The sequence below is a fragment of the Mya arenaria genome, chromosome 14 (assembly GCF_026914265.1).
Source record: "Mya arenaria isolate MELC-2E11 chromosome 14, ASM2691426v1".
NCBI lineage: Eukaryota > Metazoa > Mollusca > Bivalvia > Myida > Myidae > Mya > Mya arenaria.
The window spans coordinates 30,800,435-30,823,913 of record NC_069135.1 but is presented as its reverse complement, the minus strand read 5'-3'; the positions used below and the strand labels follow the sequence as shown (position 1 = coordinate 30,823,913).

General features: G+C 34.8%; 1 protein-coding gene across 2 annotated transcripts; it reads left to right on the top strand.

Moving 5' to 3' along the window:
* Positions 1 to 2,939: 2,939 nt before the first annotated feature.
* On the top strand, positions 2,940 to 11,499 carry LOC128216908 (uncharacterized). 2 transcript variants are annotated; one of them, XM_052923612.1, is made up of 4 exons: positions 2,940 to 3,070; positions 6,883 to 7,026; positions 7,228 to 7,387; positions 7,979 to 11,499. In XM_052923612.1, the coding sequence occupies exons 1-4, from the start codon at positions 3,023 to 3,025 to the stop codon at positions 8,095 to 8,097; spliced, it is 471 nt and encodes a 156-aa protein (XP_052779572.1). In that variant the 5' UTR covers positions 2,940 to 3,022; the 3' UTR covers positions 8,098 to 11,499. The 2 variants fall into 2 exon arrangements, with proteins under 2 accessions (XP_052779572.1, XP_052779573.1); XM_052923613.1 differs by having other exon boundaries at positions 3,012 to 3,407.
* The last annotated feature ends 11,980 nt before the right edge of the window (positions 11,500 to 23,479 follow it).

Below are 23,479 nucleotides of genomic sequence, written 5' to 3'. Positions count from 1 at the left end.
TTGTCTAGATCAAATGGATTTTGCTGTTTTTCTTCCTTTCTCCATTAAAAAAACACCTTTTATACAAGTTTAGTGAATTATTATTATTGATATAACTACCGTTATATTTCTCTCAATGAATTAATATCCGTATTAAATGAAATGCGAAACTGCTCAGTTGCCTGTGATAAATGTTTTTTGTTATGATTCTACAATATTTACATTTTTTTTTGGCAATCCAAAAATACATCTCAGTAAGGGATATCAAATTTCTTCCGTTCTTATAATCATCTTATGTTCCTTTGGCTCATGATGCAGACTTTCTTTGTTCTGGCGTTTTCACGTATGCAAGTAATACTTAAATATCGCTTGGTCTTTTTTAAACAATTATGTAAAATTTGATGCCTCTCGTACAATGATCTCTAAGAGAAGTATGGCAGGACGGGTACCCGGGTAGTCGCGGGTAGGGTACATTTAGGGAAGTTTAATTCCTGAACACGGTACCCGATCGCTTCCGCAATACAATGTAATGTTTAGTGATTTGAGGTTGTTCACGTAAGCTTCATCGCCTGCCGGTTGGTGAAGTGAATGATTAAGGAGGTTATTCTCACTGTACTCACATAAGTCGGCTTTTCATTTTACAAACAATAATTGAAATAATTGACCGGGTACCAACATTTCTATCCCTCCGTGCTCATCTTAAATGTTGTCTGTTTAGTTTTTTGAACGCAGTTGTATTTCGAACACTGCCAACTTCAACTATTTCATCATATACGTTAGATCCCTCAACTTCGTTTTTGGCTGCAGATTCCTCTTCTTGTGTGTTATCATTCTCAAATCGCACTTCTGTTGCGGGTGTGATGTACATATAATTCTGTGAAGTCCCGTTATTGTTCCTAGGTCGTTGCTTGGAATGCTGTCTGTATAGCAACCATACAACGAGTAATGCTGACATAACACAAACACTTACCAAAAGGGAGCATATTATGATCAAAAGGTGCTTACTGTTTGTGTTTGCATTTTCCTTTGTCTCAGATCCTGATGTGTTAAATATGTCATGTTTTACATCCATACAAATGAATGCATTTTCATTCGAACAGTTTTCTGTCTCCAAATAAATGATTCCTTTCAATTTTGTAATTGATAAACATGACAAAGAAATATTGTCCTTGTTTTTGCTATTATCTTCAACAGCTTTGAAAGTCCGAAAACTGCCAAGCATAACGGGTGAATTTAAAGATACTGTTTTGCGAAAATTGAACGATAGAAGAGTTCCATTATGTGCAACACATTTCAGGGTATTTTCTAGAAATGTACCATTTTCTTCGATCAGACATAATGCACTGTTGTTAAGCCTGGGAGTACATTTGCTACTTAACGGACTGTCAATGCGGTGGCTACATAAACCATATAATGCAAACGAACATTTAGTGTTGTAATAATGTGTGCCTTCATTTTCTATCAAAGCGCTTATGCAGTTGAAGTCTGGCGACTCGGATTGGGGGCTCAATATTTGTTCACGAAATCTAAAAACAATAATGCCTTCGTTAATGTCCAGAAATCTCGTTCTAAACAGTCCGGGGTATAAGGAAACGACCTGTACGTCTTAACAATGCAGAAGCATGTGTTCCTAGTAATTCCAAAGTATCCGATAAGATCGGGTTTCCGAGCACAGTGAACACTGCATTCATATGCAATATTGGTATGAAATGTCACGTGTTCAGCAAATATGTGTTATCCAAACTCATACAGGTGTAAAGGGCAATATAAGGACCTGCGGTTGCTAGTCCTGAAACCCATACCGGGATGCTTTCCGTTAATAAGTTGTATGAATGGACCCCATCAGCGTTCTCAATTATACCACTAAAACGCGTGAAGAATTAAGCACATTCTCTTGAAGTAATCCTCCATGGTCTTGACATTTGAAGCTAGCAGTTGTATAGTTTGCTACTTGTTCATTTTCCTCCTTAGCACAGGTTAATATGTGCAAAAATATCACACCAAAACATGTGATAAGGCTTGACTAAGTGATAATATATCCCATAGCCTTACGCAGTAACTATAATAATTTAAACCCACATTTAACTGTCGGCCTTGTGACCACGCTTAGTTTTCAATCGTTTATGTCCTGGTGCAGAACCTAGCCTTTAAACCAATAAGAATAGCCTGTATATAAACAGTAAAAGATAATTTACAACCGTTAAGGAGTTTCCACGACACCAATGTTTTCGAGGAATGCCAAATTAAGAAACTTTTATTCATTTTATATTTGAAGCGGGCAGCAGTAAAATATACATCTTTTTTCTACATGTTTGGTGGATTTAACCTTATAATGAATAGCTGTTTTAAAAAAACATATTTCCAATTTTCCAAAATCAAGTATTGAAATAGTTTGAATAGTTACAACTTAGTTATTGATAACATATAATCTTCAAGAGAGGTTGATATGTGTTCAAATCTTATCATTGAAGTTGGTGAGTTTAAAAGTGTTTCACTTGTATATTCAACCCTATATTTTGTTTCAGGTATTCATCTTCAAAAACTAGAAGGCAAGTGCTCTTCAAAATATTGCCTTTATATCCACGGTTTAAATAAAATCCAAGTAATTCGTTAAGTCTATCTGTTCAACTACCTGCTGGAAACATTGTAATTTTACGAATTTTCTTTAAAACATCACCATAAAAATCGGGATGAGCAATACAATTAGTAATCAGCAATTTAAGACTACTATTGTACTTTAATATGAGATTATAATGACCATTAAGATATTTTAAGAATGTTTTCCTTAATTTATAATATCTGAAATCCTGTTTTAGAAGTTTTTGCGTCATAAGTTTACTTCGAGAGCTACCTCGCTCAAACCTACCATTTTAGTGAATATAAGTTATCTACTATGTGTTTTGATTAAACAAAACATTAAAAAGAGGCGGGAGAAGGAGGCGTGGCTAACGGATTGGCGGGTTTACTTTAAGATTGTATACACTGGTGTGCGTTTGAGCTTACAGATCATTAGATCTCTTAACGTTCACAAGTAAACTTAAGTATGGGCAACACACAGTGGAGGAATATTGATTGTGATACATTTGTGAAAGTACGAATATCATTTATCTTTTGTTTAGAATTTGTTTCGAAAAGTCGCATCATCATATATTTATAGATTTAGTTAAGTAATTTGTTTACAGTGCGGTTTGAAATGTGTTTTAGATGTCAAACGAGATTCAAATGTATTTACTAATTAAATGAACATGGACCTTAACATTAATACAGATATTAAGGAAGTTTTCGGAACATAATCTTACAATATCATTGATGCAGTATCTATCATCGCGATTTTAGTGTTGCTGTTTTCAGAAATGTTCCAAACATGATTCCGGGCATCAAATTACTTGATAAATATTCATAGTGTATTGATGGATAAAAAACCTCTGGTAAGCCCAATTAACTAATCTAATAAAAATTTCTTGCCAGGTTATATGCGTTGTAAATTGTCAAATTGAATGACCAGCTCTTTTCTGAAGTCTGCGGTAAAAGTGCCATGGACAACATACCAATTTTATATTTCTAATAGTATTACTTATTATTAGGGTTATTTTACCTAACGAAATTACAAAATCTTGTTTGTAGTTTACTTCAATATGAATAACGTCGACAGAGACCTCGAAAATAAAACGAACAAATGTTAATTTTATTGTATTTTTAAACTTTGCGATAGAGTTTTGAAGGAACTGCAAACCAATTCAATGTGTGCAGTTCATGCATAAAAGAATTCCTTACCATGATGTTCAGATCAATGGCAAGTTTACGTCAGTATTAAGTCCCTGGGATTTTTCTGAATTGTTAGACAATAAAGGGCATATATATTAAATTGGGTATTTAATGAACGAAAATATCCATTTTAGCATATTGCATTGGCTCAAAGAAGCTACAAGTTATCGATTTGAATGACAGAAACAATCGATGAAAGTAAACCTATACATTTGAATTAAACTTATAAACTCATTATACCAGGTTCAAGCATTTAGCAATTTTGTGTATCTATTTAGGGATTAAAATTCGACATGTTGCATTTTATTGGGGTATGGTATGCAATGGGGCTGTTCAAAATGGGTGGAGTCCGAATTTTAATACTTATATTTACATTCATTTAAATCTACATTTCTGCTAAAATAAATTGATTATTCAAGAGCATTTTCTCTTTTCTTCCTCTCGTTGCTCTCAACGGTGGGTAAATTAGAACAGCTATCGTAACATAATGTTATACGACAATGAATGCACAGATAAAATAGTTCCTTATTTATATGTTTATTTTCTATCGTTTCAAGGTCAAGAATATTATGAATACGTATTATTGCATACAATGTGTGTTTTCGGTCCCTTATCGTTGTGTATTAAAACGCAAAAACCCGGGCGTTTTCGGTAGAAAACGTGCATTATTCAGTAAATTCACGTGCTGTTAATGCCCGGTTTTTTGTTTTACATATGCGCTTTCAGGGCCCGCATCATAACAATGAAGGCTGAGCGACCTGGTTTCTGACCGAAAGTTGGTCAACGATGCAAACTTTTGCACAAAAACATATTTTAGAATATATAATGTAGCTGCATACAAATACCAAAACAGGAATTAAACCACAAAAGTCATATAACTTACATATTTTCTGCTGAGTTGTCTTTTTCTGGCAAGCTGATGTGTTCACCAAATAGTTTTTTCTGCAGTTGTTTTGGCTTTTAAAAGCACTAAACTATGTCTAAAACGACTAACTCCTCCGAACTTTTAGTTATTTCTGTCGATTTTATTCAGAACATACGACTTATATGGACATAATTCCACTATGTCGTATGCAATGAACAAAGACATTTCAAATATTATTTCTCTTTTTTTTATCAAGAACATGTTTACAAAATTTTCAGGCCTAAATTAGTTATCAAAACAAATAATGGTTAAAGTAGAACTGAATAGGTAATTAATTGATTACCCAATAGGTATTGTGTGTAAATAATCCCAGTAATCCAGTCACTTTTCGAAAAAACAACACTTTCAAAACGAATGTACACTGCAAAAAATGGCGTCGAAACAAAATGCAGCTGCGGAGTTATGTTTCGGCCCGAATCGAGCTTAATGTAAAACTTTTTCAATGACATCACTCATGACGTCATACAAGCACCCGTTATAGATTTTTTGAACTAAGTGTTTTTGCATTTTCGTGACATTTAACAGCATTTTTAAGCACATTTACGTTTCTTCAATTGTTCCATCCATCATGAAATTATCTACATTAAAATCAATCCAATTATCGTTGCTTATTTTGTTTTAACTGCTTTACTGCAGATTACAGTTTTGCATGTTGCCAATAATTGTACTACGATTTCATTAAAAAAATAGTTCCGTAGTAAATATGCCCTGCCCCTTGGTATTATTGCGCCCAATGACAGGACAGAAGTATCGAACAAACGCAGGCGATATCGATGGGAAATGCCATTGCACTTTATACAGAAATAAAGTGCATTTGATAAACAACAACCATCGTTAAGGAATGAATTGTGAATGTAAATATATATCAATGGTAATATTAGTTCAAGAGTAAATAAATAATATGTTAATCAGTGTATTGCAAAATAAAACTGTTTTATACAGGGACGTGTTTGCATTCTGCTGGCAGTCCAGCAACCATTACATTGATTTAAGTATGATCTATTGTTTGACACAACACATCGAGGAAAAGAAATATCGGGTTGACACAAATACCATGATAGGAATACTCAACTGACGTTAATTACAAAAGCGTACTTAAATACTGCTCTTTATCTTTTACAAAATGTTTGCATGAGAATTTGAAATAATAGAAACAAAACACGTTTAGTGTAGTTAAAGTATGTTTTATTGCAGACTGAATCGTACCTAAAAGAAAAAATTAAGAGTGACTTCGGAAAGGTTAGGCTCAACCTTTGCTTGGTTGGACACGTTGGCGCTGGGAAATCGGCGTTCATCAATTCGATTTTTTCGATTTCGAGAGGGCACATGGAGAATTCACACAATTTACAGATAGATCCGATATTTTTTACCCCACCCACACCTCAAAATGTGTCAACAAACTAGCGTGGCATTTACTCTTTATCTGGAAAACAAACATTTTAAATCGAAACAGACTGGTCTCTGACAGTAAGATGACTGAATATAAACTTACTATAAAAACACATTTGACCTTCCAAATTTTCATTCTTTAAATAGCGGCGTAGTAATTTGGTTTTGTATTCAAGCCCATATTTAAATAAAAAGTGTTTTCATTATTTTTTGGAACATATGTGCACTAATAATACTTCATTGTTTACTGTCTTAAAGCTTTGCAATAAAAAACGAGCGAATATTAAGCTATAAGAATGAATAGCAGAGAACTATATCTCAGCAAACCGAAAGTAGAAAAGTTGACAGCAATAATTATGCATGAGGGGCGCCCCACGGGTAGCGGCGTAAAGCCCACCCTTTTCAAAAAAGGGGGTAATTCAGAAATAAATTAAAAAAACAAATAAAACTCCGAAAATAAGCATAAAAGAAACAGAAAATTTGTTTATTTCAGTGTAAGATCGTATTTAATTTCACTCGTGGTCATAAAAAAATACATTTTCACTCGTGGCTTCGCCACTCGTGAAAATATGGGTTTTTTATGACACTCGTGAAATAAAATACGATCTTACACTGAAATAAACAAATATCCTCTCTTTATTTATTTTTATTTTTTTATTGTAAGGTATTATAACATTCTTATCTTAAATAATATTAATTCATTATTGCCTAATTTATATTTGATATATTATTTCGATGGCAACGTAACTCTTTTCCAATTCTTATTTTGTAAATAATGCATAATTTGGCAAGCCGTTAAATATGATGTAACGGTATGCTTGCAGTTGCTTCGAATTCAAGGCAGGACAACTGATTTATTTGGCCAAGTGAATGTTATTGACACAATGGGATTTACTCAGACAAACTCGGCCCTAACAGACGAAGACCTCAAAAGTGTTTTGGAAGGAGAAATAGAAATTAACCACGAAGTAAATATATTTTTTTTTAGAAAAAAAACATGTAAATGGTGCGCCGTAAATAGTTTCCCCTCGGTTTGAAGTTTGTTTAGCCAAAGACAGACATAATTTCTTCAATAGAAATGTATTTGTTTTTTTAACAATGCGTCACAAGTATAAAAATGGTTTCTATGTGCTCATTTACACATCATTCAAGTTATTGTGTTATTTCAGTTTAATTCGAGTAACCGCACGGGGAATCAAAACAGACAGGAAAATAAGCCACATTGTGTTATCATTGTTGTTAGTGCTGAGATAATTCAATGTATGCAGCTTCACGATGACAGTGCTCTGACGAGAAAAATGAGGAACTTGCATAGCTTCATCCCAAGCGGTAATACTATTTTTTTTTTTCAAAATTTAGCAATAAAGTGACAATCAATGCATAAACATGTATAACAAATATTGGAGTGATAAAACTTAACCAACTTACTGAATATTGCATTTATGGAAAATATCAATTACTGATAACACGATCGTAACCGTGTATGTAATAGCTGAAAATGCAAAAATATTAAATGATTGGTGAATGCTAAAAGTTTTACTGTGATCTGCGATCGTCTCATAAGGTAGATATACCGTGTTTTCTGCACATTTCTTTCAAATTAAATTCGGTAACCCACTTAAGAACCATGGTTTTCAACATTCATTATTCCCTTTTGGTCTGTGAAATCAACTTTATTAATTTAAGTAAATCATATTTGGGATCCATAAAATGAGATCCTTATAAATGAAGAAATCAAGTATTGTGAGAGTTGATATAGGTGATATTTCCTAGGTAAAGCATATAAGATCGGGTCACGTTTTCGAGCGCTTTTGCATGGTTAAGTTCAGCATTGGATACCCAATGTTAAAGTCAAGTGTACCCTGCTTTCACAGTATGATACACTTTAAAACGCTGATGTTTTGAATTGTCTGATTTCAGATGTGTCGAGAATTGTGGTGATAACTAAATGCGACAGAATATGCGAGTCCGTTTACCATAACGTCACTGAAATTTACAAAAGTAAAACAATTTATTCCATAGTTCCAAAAGGCGACTAAGATTTTTGGAGCACCAGAATACATGGTTTTCCCTGTTGTCAACTATTATAAAGAACTTAGTCCAAATCCAGAGAAAAACGTTCCAATTTTGTATGCGTTGTTGTGTGCACTTAATTTTGCAGCTGATCGGCAAGAATTGACAACGCCGAGAAAAAAGCAGGTTAAATTGAATATGTAGGCGTAAGATATAAAACATGTCATGCGTATGTATAGACAACTACTTCTCTGGACTTTCCAGTAAGAACACGGTGTCATCATACTATCGTTACGGACAATGTGTGCGGATACGTAACTGGCTCACAGTTATCTGCCCCCGTTGACCAAGATCCGGATGTTTATATGAAAAAGAGTGCTTGTGTTCTTTTTACATGGAGCTTAACATAATTTGTCACTGTTTTGCAAAACATGATAGTTTTAAGTGTAAAAATTGGAAAAATCATTGCCTGTGAAATTATGAAAATTGGTTGTTTATAGGCTTATTCCGTCTTGACCTCAGGGTCATGCATTTATACTCAATTTTGTGGGGCACCGTATTGGTCAACCTTATGTTTTCTTGTGATTAAATGATGTGTCTTGGATTGTTCTACAGCAGCCAGTTACTTGTGTTTTTTATTGGGACTGTTTTAAAGTGAAACGCCAGGTTAGATAGATATTGAATGCAATGTCTCTTAAAGTCAAAGAATGACGACAGAACGAAGACGAATACTAGTCACAAGAAGGGAAATATCATATATAGATATATTAGATGACAAAAATAAACCGATCACACGCTACGTTATTCATTTTAAAAAGGACCATTAATGATGGACACAAGATTTCGTCGGATTGCTGAAAGAATGCTAAGAACTTATCATAAGGGACGATACGTCGTGGGAAAGGGCCAGGCTGGTGGCGCGTCTAAATAGTCCGTCATTGAACTCGTGTCACCTGTTGCTCAAGCGGTAGAAGTGGCAACTAAAAGGTTGCTTGGATAAAACGAAACGAAAGTGAACCTCCTAGAAAATAGGCTTGATTGATTGGACCACTGAGACATCTTGACTAACTTAACGGATAGAAACCTTTACTTAATCAAACCTTTTTCAGAACGATGAATCGTCTTGTGTATACTGCTTAAAATATATACTGTTTTGCTACTACAATGCTCGATAATAGCATTAATATGTAGAAATAATATTATGTAACTGTTTGCTAACCCGGACTTAAATTTAACAGGTTCACCAGACGACGAAAATTCATGAGTCTATTAATCCATTCGGAATTCCTCGGACATTTTCAAGAAAAACAAACTCGGGGTATGCCGGTACATCGGTAGAAGAAGTTCGTAAAATTTTGAATTATATCATTACTTTAATGTGGTGTTTAAGCTCGAACTTGTAAAATCTAAGTTAAAATTTATTGCCAGTAATGTTTATTACTGCAAACATAATTAAGATTACCAAGAAATAAGTCATTAAGTGTATCTGCTTAATTGAAATTACCATGCGATCTACTTGCAGCGCAATTAAAGTGTACCGATTTCTGACATTTCAAACCGTCATCCAATGTAGTTTACGACAATAATGGACGAGGAGATCCGAATGTCCATAACTTATCAAACATTTTTGCTCGCAAGTGATTAAACGTTCGATGTGGGTTTCACAGTTATAGACAATGATCGTCAAACCATTTCGCTTGATACCAAACACGACTATTTTCGGTCGAAACATAAGGAAGAAACATAACTTATACAAACAACTTATTTATTTTAAGCCCATTTCTAGGAAACGGTAAAAGATAAAAACACCTGTTTTCTGGATTAGCTGAATGTGACGTATCGAATAGTATCATAAACTCAATGTTTCACGTATGGTTGATTTTCACTTTAAGTTGAACCAATTGTCGCGACTATTTTCGATACATTAATAACCGAATACTCGTCCGCCACTCGTGAAAATATGTTTTCCGATGACATTCGTGAAATGAAATACGATACTACACCGAAATTAATAAAATTTCTTTATATCGTACAATAATGCTCCAAAACCCTTTATATAAAAGTACTGGATGCAAAACGCTGATACATTTTTCCTGTACACACTTACATATGCAAACGTGAATATTCCCTTAGGTTTCATACTGCAAAAGCGATAATGGACAGATTTAATATATACACCAAATATAAGAAAATGTTACATGGAAGTATTGTAAAATAGTTGTCGAATGTGTACTTGTGTTGTTTAACCATCTGTAAGCATATTTTCCGACTATTCTATTATTCGACTTTTTTCTAATTCAGCTACAGGTTTGTTGGTTTTTTCCCAGGGGTAAACATCTAAAGGCATCTTAAAAAATGACTAAAAATGTTTACAAATTTATCATTATTGGATTTCTGCTAATAATACCGTGAAATGAATTGGATATTTTGTTCTTGAAATTTGCAAGATAATGTGTAATGATAACTGTCACCAATGTCTGACAGACATAGCAGACCCCGTCTGTGTACATATTCTCTTCATTGACATGCTAATTTTTCATTTGGAAATCTTTAGTTACATGCTCTTAGTTTATATGAATTTAATGCTAGATGAAATTATTGCGAAATGTATTTCTGGTTCAATGTTTTCTTTAAAACTGTTGTCAACTCTTCCTTTTTGAGACGACGCATTTTTCCTGCTAAAATTGTAAGTTTTGGTTTTTCATGTTTTCAAAATACTGTTACCTCCAAACTATGGCAACAGTTTTTATTGTTGTTTCTTTTGTTGTTGTTTTTTATTTTTGTTTTTTCAATTACCTTTATATTGCATATAAAAATCAAATGCGTAACTATTACCGCTGCCCATTCTGACTTACTCCAGTACACAATAAAATAAGTGGTAAAAACTCGTATATTTCACGCACGGACTGATCTCTTGGTTTTTAATTTTCAACAGTTAAATGACCATGCATTACCGAGTGCAAATCACACGTACAGAACATTAAAACAAAATATTTTTTCTTTAAAAAAAATGAAAAAATAGTTTTTTTTGTTTTTTTTTTATTCCCGATGCTCATTGTTATTAAATGTATTGTGAATATTTATGTATTCTGTCTAAAAATCTTTAATCAGAGAAAAACATTTAGTAACTTGTATTTTGTTTCGGCAAGCTTCAATAATTTTGCTAACTATGTTTAATATAGTTCTATGAAAGAAGGTCTCTGAATAGAAGCAAAAAAGAATCTTGTGTATCATTTCGGTAAGATTAATATTGATTATTACTGAACTATAGATAAGAACATACAAATCCAAACTGTTCTTGATAAATGTACATAATATAACTCATTGATTAAATATCGTGTACCATGCCCTTATCCAATTTGCATGTATATTGTTGACTGATTTATTGTTTAAACATTATTTGTTATTCATCTTCTTTTAACGGAGGAAATAATAAATATCTATCCCGTTTGTCCATTTTATTTTTCTTGAGAAACGAAAACTCAAAGCTAATATCTGGCCTCATATGTCATTGTTACACCAAATGATTCTCAATGTACTGTTTAGGGACCCTTTTTGCCAATATATTGATGAGTTTTATAACTGTTCGAGGAATAATTCAAATGAAATTTCACAAGGAGAAAGTTAGGGCCCCGATCGAAAATTGTCAACGCATTTTTATGACACTTTAATAATTCAAGTTTCGTAGATGGAAGTCACGAATTGGGTACACGTTTGTGATGCTTTAATGTCTGGTGACCCCTTACGACTAAAAGTGTGTAATGATTAAAAAAAAGCTTATGTAAAATCCGAAAAAATCACCATAAAATCAGGAATCAAGAAATACCCTTTCAAATGATGCAACAATTATACAGGGCTGCGAAACAGTGGCTCCAGCTCTTTTAGGCGCCGTGTATGAAAAAGAGCCAATGCCATTTCCGAGCAAGATCATAAGAACGTATATCATTATAAAAAGTAAGTATGACTCGTTATTTTATCCAATTCACAATTATGAAGGCTTATTTGAGAAATCTGGGAATGCAGTGCCATAAAAATATGTTTAATCTTCACACGTTTATAGGTTATTTTATAAACATATTGTTTATAAAACAGATTCTCCCATCAAACACATGCATGTTTACAAACGAAAATAGAACATTTTCACCAATTTTCAGCTGAATTTCACTCAAGAAGCTTACATTTAAGATAAAACCAGTATTATTGAGTGCTTTTATTTTGTCGAGAAATAAAAAAGACCGCCTGTTAAACGGAATAAACATGTTAATACTCTTTTTCTGGGTTGAGCTGGAGCCAAAACCCAGGGAGCTGGAGCCAAAGCGTGACTGCTGAGCCAATACGCTGTATAATAATGCACTCGACTTGGCATAATTGGAATAGTTGAAGTCTTGTTTTCGTATTTTTACGTTAAGGATGATATTGATTTTTAATACGGGCATCACCAACACCATCAGCTGCAAACTTTAATATTCAGTATAGTTAAGACACAATACAAAATAAGAAGCTCAGAACAGCATAGACACGATCAAGAGATGCCTCACACAGATTATATATAGGAATAGAATTGCGTGAGCGATCGATAATATGTTGTAAAATCACTAACGGAACTAGGGAGAGCGCACCACACGCATGGGTGAACATAATAGGCATAAAACATAATATCTCAGTTTCAAATGGAGAGGGTAAACATCGATGTAAAATCATGGTTCCATTTGTTGTTGTGTTTCTAAAATATTTTCACGCAATTGATTCAAATGTATCTTATAAATGCATTGCTACCATTCAAATTATTGTACTGCCAATATTGGTAATAATGTAAAAAATTAATAGTAAAATACAAAGACTGAAAGCTTACAGTAATTTTGATCCGAATTATTATCTAAAAAAGTTTTTAGAGTTTCCTTGTCCTCTGGTGGGAAATAAATATTGTTCTTGCCGAATCCAACAAAAATGGTTTCTTTTACTCCAGGATGGACATACAGACGGCCACTAACAATGCTTTCCTTGGTTACGCTTCCGATAATCCGGCGAAACACCACTAAGACAACTGATTTACAATCTAGCTTCAAGAAAAAGAATGAATAACTAAATTATAAAATATTCTTTTGATCTAATTGCATTGTTTGATAAAGCCACCAATAGCCAATTGTATAAAACGTGTTAAGTCTTTGGTTTGGCAAAAATAGTTAATTATTGGTCAATATTTCTCAAAAAATAATTTAAACCAATTTAACTCTTTCATTGGGCGAACTTGTCTAAACATATTCTATAGAGAACTTATCCAAGTTTAACCTATTGGCTGCATAACGTTTGTGCATGAAGTATACCAACTCGAGATAAACTAAACTAGTCAATATCAGTTATTGGAATGTAGCCCGTGTTACCTCGTGATTTTTACTAGAATATCATATCAGTTATCTTTGAACACAAGATAATACATTCATTTTAATGTAGTTATAACGACTGGTGAGAAAACTAACCTTGTAATCCTTGCATTGCGGCATTGCATGAATCTTGAATGCTGATTTGAAAAGTGCATAATACGACCAAGTGATAAAAAAAATATTGCTTTTCTGAAGAAATAGGTGCGGGAAATCCGATGAACAAGTTATTAATTTGGTGTGGCTTTACGGATACATGCTGCTTGTTTTTGCAGCAACATCACTTTTTTTGCAGCAGTTCCAGATATTCCATAATACGTTTTTGCACCAGTTCAAGATATTCCACAAACAAACACTATGTTTGAACTAACCGCAGGACATAGCTGCTTTAATAAAAAAATAACAATAACGTTCCAAGTGTTCTGCAATATGCGTTGTGATTGCTTTCGTGATTAGTGTATGTGTATCATATATTTAAATCAAAACGATCAAAATCTTAATTCAAGGTAACCAGTCAAACAAAATCGAATTTATAGCCCTTCTCTTCACATGATGGGCCGACATTTCAACTGTCAAGTAAATAACTGACAGCTCATGTTTAGCCAATACCATAGACTGTTTGAGATAAAGTATTTCCATTGCGCAACGGGAAAAAATCTCGCAAAAGTGTAACACGACAAGGAATGACTGCACTTGCCAAAATGTTTTACACTTTCCTCTCCGAAATGCATTGTGGCTCTGATGTAATTGGTTCTACCTTAAGAAAGATATTTGCATTTTAGTTGTCAGAAAGAGTTGTTAGAAAAAAACCTTTCTCCTGTTTTAATAAATACATTTCTTATTTAAAGCTATATCACCAAGAATCCACAACATATGGTTCAATGGGTAGTCTTTTGGAACCCTTTTTACACAAAACATATTTACATCGTCGAAAGAATTATCAGGAAAACCGCGAACGGGTTTTCAATTAATCTCAGATAAAATATTTCCATGAAAATTTGCCTAACTTATTAGTACAGCAAAATGTTGCAACGTATGTACGTTTTTCTCTAACAAAATAGTTTGCATCAAAACCAAATTATAAAATGCTCTAAATTTTGAAGGGTTGTGTACTACAAAAGAGAAGGCCATGTTGTTTGTATCTGCCGTTTATGGCAGAAACTGATGAAGCACTTCAGAAAAATCCCATTTTAGTTACACACATCTTCAAGTCGTATTTCTCAGTTCGCTGGTAGTGCTGGTTATATGCGTGCCGTACAACACGATTCCCAGTCAATTTGAGCACTGTATACTAGAGGACTGGAATCAAGGGGAGGGGCTATTTTATGAAACTTAATATAAAAGAACTAGGCAAAGTGTTCATAGTAAAAGTCAGAAAATACCTGTTAGGTAAATAGAATCTCTAGGTTTCAGTGTGTCTCCTTGTGGTTGAAGGCCTTTCAACAAGTGCAAAACCAATCAAAGCTCTGAACTTTTTGAAAGCCGTTTTCGAGTTTAGTCAGGTCATTGTCAATCAAATTACCATTATAATCTTAAGATAGAGCTTGCTTGTTCATAAAGGCCTTCGCAAATATTTTTTTTTTATTTTTATGTTGATACTTAATAAAATAAAAACCATTGAATATCAGTTTTTTGAAATTCTCATTTAATATATGGAATAAAAATCAAATCCTTATGCTAATTTAAATGTATCAAACAAAATGCATTCCACATGTTTATAAACTTTTTGTTAAAGGTCTCCTATTACAATGACGGGATTAATACGCAAAACTCCCCTGGATTGAATTTCATTAAAAACAAATTACGTTTTACACTGGTTTCATCAAATATCAGACTCCATATACATTTAAATGTATTGTATTAATTTCATTTCGATTTTCACAGTTAATGCAATGCCATGTGCTTATCAAAATTAAAAGTACAAGGGTAAGTTCTGAGTAAATTTATGGTCAGTGAGATGTATTTATAATCCCGGACTATGCTGTAAAAATAAAGAAACTAAGGTGACAACTTAGGTTAGGCTTACCTATATTTTGTCCATCTGAACTAGTGTTTATATGCTATTTGTGAAAATATATTTGTTCGAGACTGTTGTTTTGTCCATTATTCATCATTCCGATTTTCATCCAAACAGAATCACCCATAACGCAATATTATAGCCACCAGTATCAGATACACATGTTTTAATTATTGAATCAATTAATGACCCTATAGTGAATGAGGCGATCAAAATGACTTCAAGTTTTGTCAAAACACATTTATTTTCCAAAATAAGATTAAATTTCCAAAATTCCAGCACACAGTGTTTATAACGGAAGCCGCCATTTTGATTGAATTTATTGAAACCATTGCTAAACCGATATACAGTATAAAACACCGTGCATCAGTTATTTCCCTTTACAACACTTAATCTAGCGTAAAAAGATAGGACTGATTATTTTTTCAGCCTTTTAAAACATATATTACCACAAAAGTCTGGTTTGCGATTTAAATAGATAAATACATTTTTACATTTTCTTTTTTCGGTGTGGCCTTAGAGCTTATAAACTATATTGATGAATTGCAAAACAATTAACAACAACTGATTATCGGGTAAAATTAAAAAAAATATAATTTCATTTAAACCTTTTTCGTTTGAAGCTTACGCAGAATGAACATTTAAATACATGTTGATGCGATCCATTTTTTCCGAGTTTTTTTATTGAACATCCGGATAAATTAACCTTTTTAAAATCTGATGACTCAGATTCTGTTTTTAACCAATAGTATCTAAAACCCTGGGTGTGGTCGAACGTCAACACAGAAATATACATGTAATAATTTTGTTTCAGAACGCATTTTTTTAGAATTTTTCAAATTCTGCTTTTTATAGTGCATTTTGTAACTCGTCAAGATTAATATTATTGAGGTTTCTATTTTAATGGCGTAATTGAGCTAATACACAGCTTATTCGCACACTATATTATCCGCACAATAGGTTATAAATATGCATTACAGCATTACCTTTAGCAAAATTTTAATGTAGATCAAACCCCGTAGCTATAAGAGCATAATTGTAATGTAAGTTAGTCTCTTGACCACCACAGATCCAAAAGCGCTCTTTTGAAACGCCGGTGCGCACCTAAATTATTCAAATGGTAAACATTGACATATGAGAACATTGATATGAAATACAAACAGAAATTGATAAGAACGATACAAGATTTTATAACCCTTTGCGTATATCCTTAATACAATAAAAAGCCACTTGCAATCAGATTGCCACATTGTGAATAAAAAAACCTGCAATTGCATTGAAGAAACGTGCATGGTGCTTCCAAAATATATAACCTGAAAAGGATACAAAATATCTGAAGTATCTTGTGTTTTGATCCTTTAAACCCACCGAAAAATTTCCTTAACTCTAACTTTCAATATTTGGTTACGTAATTTATAGATTACATTGATGGTAATGATATTAAACATCTTAGGACGTTTTCCTTGAAAATCCCTCTCAAAGTTGAAACAGGTAGTAAAGTTCGTTTAGTTTACAGCTCATATTTTAGCAACTGATAAATCTTCACTGAACAAGTTACTTAGACAATCTCCTCTTTTAAATATGTCGGACTGAAGAACACCGACAAATGCACACGGAAAGCCAAAAAAAGTAATTATTGGGTTTTCTGACGGAAGTTGTTGTCATAAATTACATATACAAACGTGGCCGCCATAAACCACCACATGGGCAACTGTCTAAAATATAGGACTTTTTGTTTAAACATGAAAGAGGAAATATTGTTTTTACTTTGTTTGCGAGTGATGGAATATGCCGACGCAAACCCTTTTGCAATAAATAATTATAATGTATCGGCATATTTGTCTCAACTTCGTCACGTGCAGGGATGCTTAACTATTTTCGGCACGAGGTACCCCATTTTACGGCATTTTCGCGCCATTAAGATCTTAAGCGAAAATGTTGCACGCGATAGGAAACGTTGACGCCGGCACGTTAGAGATGCGCCGACGGTCACGTCACGTAGAGAATGGAGATACATTAACCAATTAACCGGACCGCCCCGCATTTTAGTTCCGGAGATATCGTCGGCATTAACTTTACATTATAAGGTATGGCAAAACCGCTGAAAAACTACGGTTTTGCACGAACTTTGCGGCCTTTTAACTGGTGACAAAATAACGTCTCAGGCACACCGAATATTGCGCTACGTAGGTATGAGCAAACCCTATACGGGCATATTTGTCCCAACGTTTTCATGTGCAGGGATGCTTAGCAATCTTCGGCACGAGGTACCCCATTTTACAGCATTTTCGCGCCATTTAGATCTTAAGCGAAATATTGCACGCGTTAGGAAACGTAGACACCGGCACTTCAGAGACTGACCGACGGTTGCGTCACGTAGAGAATGGAGATACCTTAACGCCAATACCGGTCAGGACCGCCCCGCATTTTAAGTTTCGGAGGAATCGTCGACACTAACTTTACACTATAAGGTATGACAAAACCGCTGAAAAACTACGGTAATGCACGAACTTTGCGGCCTTAGAAACTGGTAAACGAATAACGTCCCAGGCACACCGTAAATCGCGCCACGTAGGTATGAGCAAACCCTATACGGGCATATTTTTCCCAACTTTTTCACGTGCAGGGATGCTTAGCTATTTTCGGCACGAGGTACCCCATTTTACAGCATTTTCGCGCCATTTATATCTTGAGCGAAAAAGTTGCACGCGTTAGGAAACGTTGACACTGGCACGTCAGAGATGCGCCGACGGTCGCGTCACGTAGAGAAAGATACAAGATACAAAAATCTTTATTTAAAGTCGAGTATGTGTTTACAAGAAACATAAGCTCAATGAGCTCTTTTCCGACATGAATAGCAAACATACATAACATATCAAATAACAATAACAATGAGCTTGTGACCTGGAAATAAAAGTATACATGTTAAAATGAACACATATTGGAGCATGCATACAAATACAAATAGGGAAATAGGATTAGAGCATCGAGAACAGTGATAAAACCAACAAGTTTTCCCGACTGTACGGCCAGTCCATACGCGCACGGTTCCACTAGTTGATATACCACTGTTAAAGTGTTATTTGTTTCAACAGTATAACTCAAAGGGTATTCATATATATTGAAGTAGCCAAATTGTAAGTAGCAAAATATACAAGGGAATAGGAGCTTTGTACATCGATGTGAAGTTTGTAAAAAAAAACTTATAATTAATCTAGCATGATACGAAAAATACTTTGCAAGTATTGCTTAGAGGTGGTATGATATGTATCATGATTTTTTATATCACACCTATCACTGTAAAATAATGTTAATTGAAAAAGTAAAGTCGTAACACCTAAACAAAATACTTGCCGAAAGAAAAACACAAGTAGTTGTATGTGTTGGACAGATGTTTTATAAATTTGAACAATCATAATTAGATATAAGCCTATGTAATTTAATTTCATAAGTTGTTATTTTAGTCAAAGATGTCGGCTGAAATTTTTTCTGGTATTTGAATCCAATATCTTGTGGGTGTAAGCCATCCAACTGAAAACAAAACTCCTTTTCCGTTAAGACAAATGATAAAAGATATTCAGTAAAACACCTTATAGTTCTCAATTTCTTCTATTTTTTTTAAGCAAAAAGGTATTATTTACACATTGAACATTTACAAGAGGGGCCTGTCCAGGGGCAATCAGCCTTCTAAATTCCAGGTAGTTTTGGGAGACCCTTATTTCCTTTTGGAGGCTGTTCCATACCTGACTGGCCTCAAAGCGGAAACATTTTTTCCATATTTAGTTGTTCTTACTGATGGAACGTCTACACAGTTTTCGTATCTCAGATTAAAATTACATGTCTTAAAAGTTACAAGTTTTTGAATGTATTCTGGTGAGATACCATACAGACATTTGTAAGTTTCAATAGCAATGTATCTTACGCTGCTCAAGTTGAGGTGTTATCATTAAAAACAAATTCTAAAGCTCTGTATTGAATCTTTTCCAATTTGTCTATGTTGGTCTTCCTACAAAAATGCCAAACAACAGGATAGTAGTTGAAATTAGATCTGATAAAAGATTTAAAGATAATAAGCTTAGTATTGGTTGTAAAAAAATTGCTTAATCTTTGAAGAACATTCAATTGCTTAGCAGCTTTTTTGCACATTTTAGAAATCTGGGCATTAAAATTTAATAAACTATCTACCTCAACACCTAGAAGTTTCACTTGCTCCTCACAAACAATGGTGTGATTAAGTATATTGAATTGTTTTATTTCTTTAACAGACGTTGAGCCAGCTGAAATTGCCTGAAATTTGTCAGGGTTAGCCTGCATTTGATTGGAAGTAAACCAGTTTATCAAAATGTTGCTTTCTTTTGCAAGAGTGGTCTTAACAACATCAGGAGTTTATCACACGTAGAAAGAGTATTGTCATCTGCATAATTATACAAAGCTGCATTATTGATAAAGTAGAAGATGTCATTTAGGAAAATGTTGAAACTAAAGGCCCTAGTATTGATCTTTGTGGTACGCCTTTCAGGATGGAGTCTCACTCACTGGTAATTTGACCAAGTTTGACACGTTGCTTTCTATTTGTATGATAGCTGTGCATAAGTTTACATGCTGGGGCTGAGAGGCCGTACGCATTAAGCTTATCTTATATGAGATCATTGGGCAGGCAGTCTAATGCCTTTGATGGGCTATTAGAACTGCGCCTACATATTTTTTCTCATCAATGGCTTTTTTCCAGTTTTTCACCAGCCTTAACAGGGTAGTTTGACATCCAAATGTTGTTCTGAATGCTGCCAGGAAAGGATGAAAAATGTAATCAAAATGACTAATCAGTTGCTCACTTATGACCCGTTCATATAATTTGGACATTGATGGTAAAATACTGACTGGTCTATAGTTCTTTTCAATAAAGAGGTCATCTTTCTTGAATATAGGGGTAACTTGTGCTAGACTGTTTGGAAATAATCCTTGGTTAATAATTTCTTTGGCCATGTTTCGGATGGAAACCTGTAAAGTATATTTTCCAACAATGATGATTTTGGGAGGAATCAGATCTATACCAGTTGCTTTTTTTGGATTTAACCTGTTAATGTATTTTCCAATATCTTTATTGGTGACCGGGGTAAAGTGAAAGTCAGGTAGCATTTGACAGTTTTTCCTTATTTTGTCAAGAATAGGGTGTTTATCTTTAACCTGAATTACAGATATTCCAATATTTTCGGCTATATTAATGTAAAATAAGTTCATTCTATTGGTCACCAGCTTTTGATCAGAAACCGAATTCCCTATGTTGTCTATAAAAATTATTGGGTTATCTGATTTATTTGTAGGTTTCTGTGAGAGAAAAGGCTTAATTGTCGACCAGAAGTCCTTAGTTTTTGGTCTTCCACTACACCGTTCTTGGAAATAAACAGCTATAGATTCTCTTTTCACCTTGGTTTTGAGATTTCTGAACTTAGTGTAGTTTAACCAGTAGGCCATGTTCTGATTTCTGTTATAGGTGTCTCTTGCTTGACGAGCCTTGTAAACTAGTTTACGGTACCTAGAGTTCATATTAGGTGGTGGAGTCCTTTTTGGGGGGTTTCGGTTTTAGTGGGGCATGCTCGTCAATAACTTGTTTCAATAGGTGTTCGTGAGCCCAATAATTATCGTCCATGTCCTAAAAGATATGGGCGAGATAGAACGGTACATGAGAAAGATGTTCATTAAATGATTTGTTGTCAAAGTTTTTGTATGACCTGAAAGTGACCTTCTTTTTCATAAATGGCTCACATAGTTCTCTTAAACTGGTAGCTATGAGGTTGTAACAGTCGCTTAGGCCGCAATTAAAGTTTATAGTTTTACACATGAAAGACTTTGCAATGGTGATGATGACATCAATAAATGTGGGCCTGCAATTTTTCATAAAACATGTAGGTTCAGAGATAATATTTTCCAGGCTAAAGTTATCACAAATATAATAAAGAGGTTTAAATTTTTATCTTTTCAGTAAGTCATTATTCAAATCTCCTATGCAGATAATATGTTCAAAAGTTATTCGCCTTTTGTCCAAACACTTAGAGGTATAACTTTCAAAGTCTGGATCTGACATCGACGGTTTTCGATACAAGCACAGAATACCCCATTTCCGCCTCTGGAGTGAAAGCTCGTGTAACAGACACTCAAGTTGATCATTTTCCAGGTCCCTGCGGCGTTTGAAGGAGAGATCAGCACGGGTGAAGAATATCAGTCCTCCACCAGGGCAGTTGCGATCTCGTCTTTCTAACTTATATCCGTCTGCAGTGAAGAGGCTGTTGGTGAAACTCTCATCCAGTTTAGTTTCAGCAATTACGAGCAGATCTGAAAGTTTATCATCAAGGATTGTACGAATTTCATGGAATTTGTACCTTATGCTGTTGATATTTAGGTAGCTTAGCACCGGACGTTTATTGTTTTTATTTCTGAGAATTTTAAGGTTGTCAAATAAATCTGAAAAGTCGCTGTTTGTGCTGCAAGATGAAACAGAATTATTAGTCATAGGGATTGTGGTGTCCGCTGTTGTTTCCTCGTCAGTTTGTAGCCAGTCTTCTTCCAGATCTGGAATAGGATGAAAACGAGTCATTTATAGCTAAAAACTGGTTGCAACTGTCAGATGCAGATGATCCTGGTCCATCTCCCGCTGTGGTGACAAAATCACATCCCGGGCACACCGAAAATTGCAGGATTTGATCATACCTATGTGGCGCGATTTACGGTGTGCCTGGGACGTTATTCGGTCACCGGTTTCTAAGGCCGCAAAGTTCGTGCAAAATCGTAGTTGTTCAGCGGTTTTGCCATACCTTATAATGTAAAGTTAGTGCCGACGATATCTCCGGAACTAAAAATAAAGGCGGTCCTGACCGGTATTGGCGTTAAGGTATCTCCATTCTCTACGAGACGCGACCGTCGGCGTATCTCTGACGTACCGAAAATAGCTAAGCATCACTGCACGTGACGAAGTTGGGACAATTATGCTCCTGTAGGGTTTGATCATACCTACGTGGCGCGATTTACGGTGTGCCTGGGACGTTATTCGGTCACCGGTTTCTAAGGCCGCAAAGTACGTGCAAAACCGTAGTTTTTCAGCGGTTTTGCCATACCTTATAATATAAAGTTACTGCCGACGATATCTCCGAACTAAATATGCGGGGCGGTCCGGACCGGTATTGGCGTAAAGGTATCTCCATTTTCTACGTGACGCGATCATCGGCGCATCTCTAACGTGCCGGCGTCAACGTTTCCTAACGCGTGCAACTTTTTCTTTTAAGATCTAAAGGCGCGTAAATGCCGTAAAATGGGGTACCTCGGGCCGATGATAATTAAGCTCCCTGCACGTGACGAAGTTGGGACAAATATGCTCCTGTAGGGTTTGCTCATACCTACGTGGCGCGATTTTCGGTGTGACTGGGACGTTATTTGGTCACCGGTTTCTAAGGCCACAAAGTTAGTGGAAAACCGTCGTTTTTCAGCGGTTGCCATACCTTATAATGTTGAGTTTGTGCCGACGATATCTCCGGAACTAAAAATGCAGGGCGATCCGGACCGGTATTGGCGGTAAGGTATCTCCATTCTCTACGTAACGCGACCATCGGCGCACCTCTGACGTGACTTCTCCGGTTTTCACCTTTGCCTTCGTACTTTTGTCCTGCCGTGTCTCAGCTGTCATACATTCGCGTTTTATTCGCGTATGATATGATAACTGCGATACTCTTGATGAACGAGTGGTTGTCGTTGACTTGAGCAGCCATTTGTATTAAATCGGTAAATCGGATAAAATCCAGTCCCTTATGCCCCAAATATATACCCATCCATCTTCACATACTTTTTTATATTTTTAACTTAAATAATATACCACATTTATATAACGCTCTTTCCAAGAATGCTCAAAAACGCTTAACAGGGTTAAACATGGTTAAACAGTACAAATTAATCAGAAAGGAAAAATATATATGCAAGTTAAAGGCAATGTGAAAAGTTCAAAGCAATGCTTAAAATAGGACTTCA